Consider the following 13,245-nt stretch of genomic DNA (forward strand, 5'->3'; position numbering starts at 1 on the left):
CGTGATGTGGTGTAACAGGGTGTGACAAGGTATAACTTGGCATGACGTGACATAATGCAAAGTGATGTGACATACGTGACGTGGCCAAACATTCCATGACGTGGCGTAACATTATATGGCGTGGCGTAACATGACATGGCGTGGCATGATGTGATTTGGTGTAACTTGCTGTGACATGGCGTGACACGACTAAACTTGGCATGACATGATATTGCATATGTGACGTGACATATGATGTGGCGTAACATGGACATAGCGTGGCATGACGTGACTTGGCGTGAAGTGGCGCGGCATGACGTGAGACGATGTTACCTGGCGTGGCGTTTATAGACAATCTGTCTTATTGTGGCACTTCGAGACACCTTTGTGACCCTTTCCATCGTAATCTCCCAGGAGCTTTTTTTGTGCGAGGCATCGTTAACAATGGGCAATGCTTCTTGAGAATTCCCAAATCAAAACTGCTGCGTGTCTTGTAATAGAGAAGGGCAGCTTTAGTCATTAGCCGAGGGCTTGACATACTTTTAATTGTTGTGTGCTGTTAGGTGAAGCAGACTGAGTTTTGTCGATTGCTCTGATTTAGATCATGCTCTGTGATTTGAGATTTTAGGATCAGTTTAAGCAGAAATCCAGGTTATTTCCAAAGGGTTCACATGCTTGTTTCTTGTGACATTACAGTTTTGGTTTAAATAATTAAAAACAGACATCAGGTCTGCAACTTAATTATGATAAACATTTCTCCCAATGCATCTCATTGCTGTGTACCAAAGTTTGTGAACAGTTTCGATTTTCAACTTTTTACCAGAATCTGAACGAAAATATAACTTACAAATTCCATAATGAATTCCAGCTTGAGGATTTGTTCGTCTTCAACAGATTAAAACAAATAATATTCATAATAATTAGGAAGTGCGCATTAGGAGTGTGCAAGTGACAGTCAACTGTCCACACGATGAGGAAATGAAAGTTAACTTCCTGCGCACAGCACTTAAAGCAATGTTGTGAGAAAATATTAATATTGCTCAACTTCGCATGCAGTCACAAGAGAAATGCAAAATACATCACAAAGACTGTCAAAACAAAATGTTATGTTCCTTACTATACTTCAGTACCTAACTTGCTATGATAATTATATTTAAATAACAATACCAATACTAATGACTGATTAGGTAAAGTTGATGAATCTCGCCTGCATCAAACATCTCAGAAGTGAAGTTTTCCTGATTGATGAAGAGGATGATGAAGAAAGTGTCGCTCAAGTTCCTCTTTGTCCAACTGTATTTATTCAGCTACAAATTTGATAAAACAATAATAATAACAATAATAATAATGCAAAAAAAAATAAAATAAAAAAGCCATGATTTAAATCCAGAAAAACGTGCAGCACGTGAAAGACTTCAAATCAATTTCATGGTCGTTTTTCCTCTTCAGTGTTTCGAATAGACGATCAACAGCTGCCTCCAGTGGCCCAAATATGTACTACACCCCAGTTGCCAGTTGCGACGTCACAAAAACTGCCTTTCATTTCATTTCATACAAAACATCGTTTTTACACACGAATAACAATAATGATCAGAATAAAAGTGCTGAATTGTACGGAGCCCCCCAGGCATGAGATTGGAAGGAAGGGGGTGGGGGGGGGATGCATCCATCATCCATTTATTTTGTCAAGCAGGCTACCTAAGATCTGTCGTTTATAATTGAATATGAACAATTGTTATCAGGGTATTGTGGACCTGTGTCAAAATTGACCAGGAACATACTATGTGTGTATGTATAATGAACATTATATACAGAAGATGCGCTCCATTTGCTTACATAACAGTCCAGGAATATTTGTAATATTAGTTTGTATGTTATGCCAACGTTATACCTACTTCATGGGCACAAATTGATATTTTGAGAGCATGTTATACCTAATTCATGGCCACAATTTAGTATTTCGTGGCCACAAATGAGCATTTTGTGCCCACGTTATATTGTGAGCACAAATACCCCCCCCCCCCGTTATGTCCGGGGTTCCGTAGAACTGCGTCGGCCGGCGACGCCGCAAATGTGCGCGCATTCAAGTCAAAAACATCTCAGCAAACAGCAGCTAACAACCGCGAAGACACCAAAAAAAACGGAGACTGGTCGCCATGGATACGGCCAAACATCCTCAGGGAATGAGACGAAGAAGAGGCGCTAGCCGCTCACACGACGGGGTAGCTGGCCAGGTTGGCAATGCCGCACAGGTTGCCACGGTTACGCGCCATCTTGATGTAGCCTTTTTTGCCCCAGCTCTCGCTCCAGCTGTCGGAAACACAGATGTGAAAATATATATATTTTTTAATGTAACCATGGCGACAGCATCCATGCAATGATGTTACACAATGATGATGTCACACCTGTTCTTGATGATCCAGTACTTTTTGCCCCTGGGTGTAACGCCGTAGCCCACCGCCAGCACGGCGTGGTTGACGTCGTCCTTGTTGCAGTTGGGGTCGTAGTAAATGCCTGGTTAGGTGACAGGGAGGAGGCATGACGTGGCATCACTTGGCATGGCATGGCGTGACATGATGTGATATGGCCTTCTGCGTTTCGGTGTGATGTGGCATGGCATGACATGACGTGGCGTGACGTAGCAAGCCGTAAACACTGGCATGACGTGCTGTGAGTGGATGTGATGCGCTGTGAGATGAGACGATGCGGCATGACTTGACGTGGTATGGCCTGGCATTATACAGCACGGCACAACGTGATGTGACGTGACTTGGCCTGGCATAATACAGCATGGCACGACAAGATATGACATGGCTTGATGTGACTTAGCGTGGCGTGACCAGATGTGAGGTGCCGTGCCGCGGTCACTGACCTCTCTGGTAGAACTGGAAGGTCCCCTGGGAAGCGTCGATGCCGACAGAGATGGGTCCGACCTTGAAGAGCGCCACGGCCAGGGCGTGCTCGTCGCCTTCGGGAATTTCCTTGTAGCTGCGGCACTCGGCCGCCGTGCCTGACGAGTTGTAGCGGCATATCTGTGCCTGCGCCACAGGGAAACAGCGCAATTCAACATCTCCGGAACCCGAGAACACGTCCATCCATTTTCAATACCGCTTGTTCTTACCGGGGTTCGGGTGCAGCTGGAGCCTATCCTAGTGGACTTTTGGCAAAAGAGCGCTCACCTGTCCCACGTAGGGGTAGGCCTCCTCCGAGTCGATGCCTCCGTTGTCCCTCACGTACTTGAAGGCGTTGGTCATGTATCCTCCCCCGCAGCCGCTGTTCTCTGTCACACAGTCCACCAGGTTCTGAGGACTAAGGTCCCGCAGCTCACCCGTGGTCTTGGCCAGTTGACCCTCCAGGGCCCCCGCTGAGCTGAAGGCCCAGCAGGAGCCGCACGAACCCTGAGCAAAGAAACCATACGAACAAACATCTTCGCTTATTTTTATTATTACTGATACATTTCTACCTACTTCATTTCCACGACACGCAAATATATCGAGGTGCATTCTTCTGTTTGTCCATTAGGTGACAGAGTTTCACCACTTGAAATATATTTGGATCTGTAAGGCTTTCTGAATACAGTACTGTTTATAGACAATATATATAAATTACTATACTAAACTATATCTAAACACATTTTTATTTATTATTGTTACCATCATTATTATTATTATTATTATTATTTAAAAAAGCTTCTGCATTTTTATAAAATTGATTTAAAAACTAAGGAAGAAATAGTCAAATGTTTTAATTTTACGCGTTGTTGAAAAAAAATATAAATCTGGAAGCAAAATTACTACCGCTGGCAAACTTTACATCGATTCAGTCTGATTAAGGTGCAGTTCTTGAGTTTTTCCACTGAACAGCAGCGTTTCACTACTTGAGATATCATCTTTTATAATCTTTTTGCATGATCATAAAAATGTATTATCAAAATGTAGGCATGAAGAAGTCGTATGCAAAACCTAATATGCTATTTTATGCATTAAAAAAAAAAAAAGAAATTATCCAGAGGCATCTACTACCTCCAGCACATGTGTCAAACTCAAGGCCCGGGGGCCAGATCTGGCCTGCCTTATCATTTTACGTGGCCCACAAAAGTAAATTATGTATTAACTTCCATGATTCTACTGAAATCGGTACCAACATTTCAAATGGTCATATGTAATGACTAATACGTTGAGCTATAGCCTTTTTGGTTACTAAACCCCTTTTGACAGTAACTTGAACAATAGTTGATTCTTGACTTCTGATTTCAAAACGAGTTATCGATCAATTTGTTCTGTATGTATAATATTATGAGGAGCGAATTCAATATTTATATGGTTTCACAATTACAATGGCCATAATGTAATGTTTAAGAACACAATCGAGCTACCATTTAGAAATCTGCACGTTATCTATCTATTCATGATATCATGCGTGATGACGACATCATTTGTGATTTTTGCACTTGTAACTTTGAGAGTCGCAACCTGACCTGGTCTTTGACGGGTGTCACCATGCCCTTCTTGCGGTAGTCCACCAACTTGGGTAACGCGTAGGCCTGCTGCTCCGGGCTCATGGTGAAGCCGCGTTCCCGCGTCATGGGGATCTCCAAGCCCGTCATCTTTTCCACCACTTCCTCCGACGTCTGCGCCGACACCAAAACGTCACATCCCACGACTCTGATGTTGACGTCTGTTGACATGTCGCTTAATTTCTCACCATGTCTCCCAGGTGGTTCATGCCCAGCTCGTACGAGTGCATGCCCAGCGCCGCCTCCTGGTTGTGGGCCTCGATCATCAGCGCGTTCTTCTCCCAGATGGCCCGTCGGATGCCCTCCTCGTCCTTTGCCGAAAGTAAGTGGACAGAGAGTGATTGACAGCTGGGATGAGGTGTCCAGCATGATTCGATATTTATTCTATTATCCAGCAAAAGGTCATACTAGTAGGCCAAAAGTGACACTAATAATGGAAAAAAAGGTTACTAATAAGATACAACTGTTCTACTAGTGTGCTGAATTGTCTTACTGGTGAGACAAAATGCATACTGGTGCATGGACCCTTAGCTGAACAACAAGGAGATCGAGTAAATACTCAAAAAAATGGTGAAAATTGTTTGTTTCAGGAGTTCCCAACAAGAAACCCCAAAACTCACTCAGTTAACCACCGACAGTATTTTCATCAACTGTCAAGAAATTGAGTGGACAAATTTATCATGAAGATTTTTAGAAAGAAAAAAAAAAGAAATTTCACTGATCGAAACAAACAAAAAAAAGTCTCAAGAAGCCATATACCCAAAACTGAACAGAAAGTCATCCATCTTGGCTTGAAGCAGCCATTTTGGGTGAATTCCAGTCATCAAAATGAGCTCTAAGCAGAAGCAGAGAAGATGGGCGACAGATGGATGACACTAAATTGCCAAGTTCTTTTTTGCCTTTGCATGTAATGTGGGCAGAGCATGGCATCAAAGTCAAGATTCGCCATGAAAAAGAGGGTGCAAACGTCCGTTCATTGCGTCTTGGTGCGCTAATTTTGCATCGGATGTCATTCGATTGCGCATCTAATAAGTGACCTCGTCATATTAGTGGGATAAAAAGTCAATGGTGACTTGAGCGGAGCAGGCAAAGTAAGGCAGACAAATTGAAAGTCATCCATCTGGGCAAATGGGTCAAATCGACATTTTAATTAGCCACAAACGGCTCGTTGATGCCGTAGCCTGGTTTCTTTAATCAGGACGATTAAAAGCAGATCAGATCGCAGTCTCGGGACATCCTCCCTCGTTGTTGCCACAAAACATGCCAATTAAAGACTACGCATGTGTGAGACATCGTAACTATGCTAAACTACGAGCACAGTGAATCTCCGCCGAGTCACCAGTAGACCAACTTGAACATCCATCCATCCATCCATCCATTTTCCGAGCCGCTTCTCCTCACTAGGGTCGCGGGCGTGCTGGAGCCTATCACAGCTATCATCGGGCAGGAGGCTGATTAGTTGAGTTGTCAATTAACCTACCATGCATGTTTATGGGATGTGGGAGGAAAAGCCACGCAGGCACAGGGAGAACATGCAAACTCCACACAGGCGGGGCCGGGGATTGAACCCCGGTCCTCAGAACTGTGAGTCAGATGCTCTAACCAGTCGCACACCGTGCCGCCCAACTAGAACATAACTACCGTAAAACTACATCATTCCACATATGTTTGTGCTCTTTCTTTAATGGCCCGAGATGGCGTCCGGCACGTTCCTTCTAAGGCGCCGTGTTAGCATGACTAGCCTCGGGCAGGCTGGCTTGGCAGCGAACAGCAATGTGATGGAAGATTCCAGAAGAGGTTAGGGCAGGCAGGCAAGGCTATGCCAGAGAAAGTGGAGTGGTAAAACGCTCAAGATGACGCAAGAGAAAGGTCCGCATCGCTATTGGCAGTGGCGGAAATGAACAGCTGATTAATTGCTAACAGCTAGCTGCTTAACGTGAAGTGCAGCAAGTGCCAAATTAAAGTTAGAGTCATTTGTGATATACTGTAGGTATTTAAAAAAAAATGAGCACCCATGTGTCACCAAGTAAAAAAAAAAAAAATCACAAATAAAAATCACTCATAGAATAATAGAAATGTATATTTTGATGACATACACACCAGTGTTCTCCCACTTCTGCCGCATTTCTTCCCCTTCCAAATCTTCTATAAGCTATTTATTTTTCAAGGGTAATGTTGCAGGATGCGTTTCAAATTATATTAGTTTTTCTGCCCACAAAAATAGTATAAAAATAAAAAAATAGTATAGTTCACGGTTGGTTTACAGTTTAAACCAGGGGTGGGCGAACTTTAGAGTTTGAGGGCCACATTTGATTTTTCAAACGCACAGATAGGCCATAGAACATATTCAAAACAATGTTCTGTAGGTCTTGAAAGATCCGTCAAATTGCTCTAAAACTGCTGGCTGGAAAAGAATTAATCGAAGCAATTTATCTCATATTGGCAAATTTTTTAAAGTGGAGCATCGGGAACAATTTGCAGAGCAAAGATGAAGCATGATGAACACACAAAAACAAAAAACAAAAAGACTGACCAAGCCATTGTATTCCCGATCGTGCGTTATCTTCCACTGCTCCCATTGGCTGTCCAGGGTCACCTGATCCAGACGGGCCACAGCCGACACGGCCAGCAGCAACACGCTAACACAACGCTGCCACATCCTGCACACACACAAAAACAATAAAAACAACAATTTACGATATTGATGTTCGATGCTAATTTCTGTTTGTCCTTCTACGTTAGCATTAAGCTAACAGACTTTCATTATACGAAATTATATGTTTTGGTTGAACATTTTAGTGTGTGAATACCCAATATTATATATATATAATATTCTAGTTTGTTCTATGTGGATGTTTTACAGTAAACCTTAACTGGGAGTGACATAAAGAGTTTATTTGGAGAGCGAGAGTCTTCTTTTCATTTCAAAGTGATGTTATACGACTTTCTTAACAGCAAGAAAGTGAGAACATACGCTAAGGAATACACTAAATTGTGTTTCAATATGTTTCAGTGTGTGGGGATAAAACTACTAAAATGGTCTGGATATCACAGATTTTCACCTTTCGCCGATGGGTCCGGAAGGTACCTCCCGCGATAAGCGGGGGTTCACTAAAGGTAGGGGTTAAAACAGCTGAGATAAGTTAAGGGTTAAAGAGCTTAATTAATGTAACGTATATATGCAACATTCTGTTAGCCTGTCTATGGCATTTCATATTGTATGTTATGTTTGCCTCTTATTTAAAGAACTGTACAAGCGAGTCTTCTTTTCCTTTCCTCAAAGTGATGTTATTTGATAGTCTACCATATCTTGACACCTAAGGCATATTTTAAAAAGTGTGTTTTAATAAGCTTGAGTGTGTTTTAATACGCTTTAAAGGGATAGAACTATACTTAAATGAAAAAAAAAAGAAAAAGGGCAGATTTTCACCTATTGGAGGTGGGTCTGGAATGAATCCCAGCACTCAACAGGGTTCACTGCATAGTGTTACCGTAACCATGGTAACCAATGAGGACGAGGTTCTGTGCACTCAGCTAAAAGTAAACACACACTGTCTTCTTTCATGTTTAGATGATTCACGCGGAATGAATGTTTGGCACAAATCAGCAGTGGTGGAAACAAAAACAAACAATCTGCAATAAGATTTGATTATTTTTCACCTAAGTAGTTGCACTATTAAGTTAATAAAGAGTAAAACTATTTTTTTGTGCGTGTTTAGAGAAGTTTTTTCCCATTGTGGCAAGTTATCAAAACATGTATTGTACACAATTGATAGTAAAAATTCATTTCTACTTCTGTACATTTTAGAGTCTGTAGTTTTAAATTATTAAGTATAAGTAAGGAGTGTGAATATTACTTGTGTTAATTAGTGGGTAAACACGGAGTAGGAGAAATTTGATGTCTTATTCATGTTCCTTGTGTACAAAATCAAAATTTCAAACATAAAAGTTGCCGTACCTTAAAGTCCAGAAGTCCGTCAGGTTCTGCTCAAGTGGTCTTGTTTTGGCGCCGGGCGGGTCCAATGCACAAGTAGGTCAGCGTCTGGTTTATATGTACTGGATTTTTGGGGAACTACAAGAGCAGTTCGCGGTCCGGGGAGGAGCTGTGCAGAGGAACAAGAAGAAGGAGGTGGAGGACATCTGGTTTCACTCCGAGGGCCAGCGTGACGTCACTTCATTATCCAGGAAGTCTGCTGACACGGCTGGAAAAAAAAGCAAGCCGGATTGTAATAGGAGAACATCACGAGTGGTCCTCTTTCAGTTTGTGGCTTTCGGACTCATCATAACAACTGCTTAACATTCGTTAGTTTACAATGAAAGTTAAAAAAAACCAAAAGACTCCACTTAAAAAATGTTTTGTCTTGTTATTGGAGGAAACCTGCTCAATACACATTAATATTAATATTATTTGACTTTACTTCAAACACTTACCATACTGTATATATTATATCATCGCTGTCGAGCGCAAACCTCCTACGTCCAAATTTGGTCAATTTCCTACTTTTGCACAAATCTATACGTTGGTCAGTCCCAACGTGGGTCTGTTATTTGTACAAAATATTGACCAGATAAAATGGCTTGCTCTTTTTGGCAATGCGATTTTAATGGCTGAAAAAACATGTCTTTTTCTGGGTTTTTTTTCTGAAAAGTGGATGTTTTTTTGGGGGAGATACGAGGATTCCTCCTGACGCCAGCACTCACTGGCCACTTCATCAGGAATACACGCACAAGGCAATATGGCTCAATACACGGAAAACGGAAGCCTTTATTCTTTACGTTACCTTTGGTGACTTTTTTCTCGTAAGATTACAACTTTTTTTTCTACATTTTTGTTTTGTTTGTTAAAGAAGTGCAAATTTCTTCTTGAAGCACAATAATAATCAATGCTGCAAGCAGCGATTAAAGGTTACCCGCACCCACTTTTTCATGCTGAATCCTCAAAATGGTCCAACTTTGATGCCATGCTCTGCCCAATTGGGTGCAATTCGTTGCTTCAAACCAAAATTGCTTACTTCCCGTTAAATTTCGGGAAGATGGGCGCTTGAGACTTTTCCATGCTTCCTGTTACATGTCCACCAAATGTTGGTGAAAACCATTGGTGAAACTAGTAAACTAGTGTCAGGGGCAGATTTTTCCAAGGGATGGGCTGAGTTTTTGTGTTGACGACATGGAAAATACATCCATTTTCACCAGGATTCATTGATGAGTGTTTGGGGAATCTCGAGGACTCCAAAATGGACATTCATGCTGCAATGAACGGACCTTGTAGGAGTTTGTCCAAGTGCAAGCCCTTGAATGAATTGATCAAAAAATGGGTTGACTCCCCGGTCAATTTCAGGCATGGCTTCCTAATCTTTTTCTTGCGTCTTATTAGAATAGATATGGCCACCCAATTTGGTGTTGATCGGTGAAATAATATCTTTTTAAAGGCTGCATTTTTGCATTATATGTCAATGAATGGTGTACCTAATGAAGTGTCCAGTGAGTGTATATTTGACCGTGACTGACCGTTTTATAAACCTTCAAATGACATATCCTCAGGTGCTCATCACATAATGGAAACAAGCACAAGACAATCTGGAGGCCGCACGCTATCGCTAGCGCTTCCTCATAGCGTTAGTCACACGCCTGATTTGTACATAAACAACATGAACATGTCTAAATATACATAAACATTGGTCATGTGTGATCTGACACATCGGCCCGACATGCGAAACTGGGGCAGTGGACACTTTATTAGGTACGCCTGCTAATGCTGACATTGCACCGACGTGGCTGTTTGGTGACAATTTAAGGCTTTTAATATCCTAACAGTCCTTTTTTTTCTTCAAAATATCTTGTTTTTTGAAAAATACAAGTTCATGTAACATGGCTGCTTTGTGGCTGGCCATTTGAAGGTTTTAGTGCAAAAAAGCGATGACACAGCTTCCTGCCTTTCAAGGTCACGAATGACCTCGGCGGTGTTACGATGCTAGGACGTGCTAAGTGGCGCCCGCGGCACCGCCGTGATCGCCTTGGGTCATGATTGATGATGCGAGAGCGAGAGTGTCCTAAACCTCCTCCAAGATGGCGACAGCACTTTACATGATGAGATGACGTGCGTCGCCATTGATCGGCCGGCAGAGGTGAGGAGGTCGCAGCCTGGGTGTGAATGTGTGTGCGTTTGATTAAAGGGGGTGTGGCCACAGCGCTGATTTGTTCGCCAATCAGCCACTGAGGTCTTTGCTCCGCTTAGGTCATCTTTGCGTTTGTACAACAGTTTGATAGAGCGAAGATATAAAAAGTGAAAATCAATATTATACTATGAGAAAAAAATTACGATTTTCATTGTAAAATGTCATTTTTGTGATTATGAAGCCCTTTTCGCCACAATAAGAAAAAAAAAAGTGACTTCATGCTCGTAATAATAATAATTGGTCTTGATTTAAAAAAAAACTTTATTCTCATAAAAATACAACCCTATTCTAATAATTCAGCGGATTCAACGACTCTTGGAAGAATATCACTTATTTCCCCGAATATCACACTTTTTTTTCTCCGGAAAAAAATACAACTTTGTTTTGGAGAAAAAAAAAACTCATTCTCTTAATATTGTGACTTTTTACTCAAACAAATAACACTTTATTCAAAAAAAAAATAATAATTCTTTTACATTATTCTTGAAAAATATGACTTTTTTCTCTGAATAATATATCAAAAAATATTACTCCTGTTGGAAAAGTCTCTTAAAATTACATTTTTCCCTACTCAAAAAACAATTATTAGCAAAAAAAAAAAATTATTTCTTGATTATATTTGTAATATTTTGCTCACCGCCCCCATAAAAACAACAACAACATTATTCTAAAAATGACTTTTCTAGCCTTTATCAACGAAAATATAGGAATTTTTCCCAAATAAGATGATTAAATTTTGGTGTCAAATATCAGTTATTTTCCTGTGAAACAAACACAAATAATTTCTCAAAAAATATTCTTTTTTGAGAATTTATTTTTTTTGCAGAAATACCCATTTCTTAAAAAATACATACACATTTATTATTCTAATATTGCATGTTTTTTCTAGAAAAAATACAGCCTTATTTTAAACGTATTTTCTCGTAATATTATGACTTTATTCTTATAGTATGTTTTCTTTTCCTCGTAGCCCAAATACTGCTTCGTCTTGTTCCTGTTCTGACCATCTGACTGTTCTGCCCAGATTGAAGATCAGGTGAAATTTCATCACTTTGTCAGGACGCATCTGCTTCCTGTTCCTGAACGACCTGAGCTGGACTCTCTCTCCCTGAGGACCAACAGGTCTCTTACATCACCCAAAAGTCGTCTATATGCTATCCTGATCCATAGGAGCGGTCGCTGGGGACCTTACGTAAGCCGAGCGGCGTTGTTGCTGAGAAGCTTTTCCGACGGCACTTTTCACCGGCTGCTCGCTCGCCAGATTAACGACGGCCGCAGACACCAAAGAGGGTTTAAGGCTTGTTTGGACTGCAGCGGATTAGAACCGCTGGCCTTTTTCCCCTCCTGACCTCTGATTGTTTGCGACGGTACGTTCCACAAAAACACCAATGGAAAACATCCAATTGACTCTTTGTCCGGAGTACCGGTGATCGGAAAAGTCAGATTACAAATCAAGTCAAATCTCTTTCCGAACATCAGGTGGTCGACTTCCAGTTTCGATTTGTCATTAAGACGTGGATTGAAGGATTTGGTGTCGGTCACTGATGGAAAATGTACACAATCACAGATTAATTTCAGTACATTATTACAAAACTAAGTTGGGCATATTGCTGGCGTCCAGCCGAATCCTTGTCTCTCCAAAGCATAACTTTTTGGGAAATTAAAAAACAAACAAAAAAAAACCTGCCATCTTTGTTGAGCTATGAACGTTCTAGCAAGAAATCTCAACACTTTATATTGGTAAATAATTTGTAGAAATAAAATACCCTCATGGGGACTGACCAAAAGTATACATTTTTGAGATGTTTTTTTTTTTTTTTTTTTGACATATTAAGGTTTCGGCCCGGCACATACTGACTAATGACTGATTAGACTCTTGAGTATTTTGGAGGTTTTGGGCATAGTTCCTGTTTGATTCAATCGCAGGATGACAAAATCCGACAAGACCATTTTCCTGGGATAAGAGAAAACAATGGTAGTCAGATCGAGCACAGTCTATGTTTAGTGAAGAAAAAAGTGGGACATGACTTAAAATTGTATGAAAGAGAGCGCAGCGAAATATTCTTGGATCAGCCACTGTGTCCGTCGCCTTTGCTGTATGCCTGTTCCGTCTTGCAAGAACATTAAATCATCTTTAATCTTATCCAGGTTTTCTAGACAGGGTTAATCCCCATCAGGAGAGTAGCAAAAGTAGCGCACTTTTTGTGGTTTGTCATAATAATGCAAACCCAAAAACCAAAAGGATTACTTTGACTAAAATCAATGATAAAAGTAGTTGTGAAGCAGCGCCTGCTCGGTGGTAGAGTTAGTAACATACATCAAACAACATATAAACACATTGCGTTGGAAAGGGGGGCAAAGATGCATCATGGGAAATCCCCACATCAACAGTCTAGGCTTATGGATGCATCACTCAGGGATGATTCAGGAAAAGTCACATCGAAAACTGACAGTTTTAAATACAGAAAAGACCCCAGACATGGTAGAAAAGAAGATTTTGGGAACACAATGTTCTTGCTCGTGTTTTTCTGACGGAGTAAGTAAGGAAGCAATCTTGCCTTTGTGGGTTTTTAT

At 41.0% G+C, this 13,245-nt stretch overlaps 1 protein-coding gene across 1 annotated transcript; it reads right to left on the reverse strand.

The window, feature by feature from the left end:
• Positions 1-1,261: 1,261 nt before the first annotated feature.
• Positions 1,262-8,612, reverse strand: ctsk (cathepsin K). The gene is made up of 8 exons (XM_061776922.1): positions 8,454-8,612; positions 7,029-7,155; positions 4,684-4,806; positions 4,457-4,609; positions 3,159-3,377; positions 2,852-3,017; positions 2,385-2,493; positions 1,262-2,289 (listed from the first exon to the last, which is right to left on the reverse strand). Exons 2-8 carry the CDS (start codon positions 7,152-7,154, stop codon positions 2,190-2,192), a joined length of 996 nt encoding a protein of 331 aa, XP_061632906.1. The 5' UTR covers position 7,155; positions 8,454-8,612; the 3' UTR covers positions 1,262-2,189.
• Between the last annotated feature and the right edge of the window lie 4,633 nt (positions 8,613-13,245).

This window comes from Phyllopteryx taeniolatus, chromosome 6 (assembly GCF_024500385.1).
Source record: "Phyllopteryx taeniolatus isolate TA_2022b chromosome 6, UOR_Ptae_1.2, whole genome shotgun sequence".
Classification (NCBI taxonomy): Eukaryota; Metazoa; Chordata; class Actinopteri; order Syngnathiformes; family Syngnathidae; genus Phyllopteryx; species Phyllopteryx taeniolatus.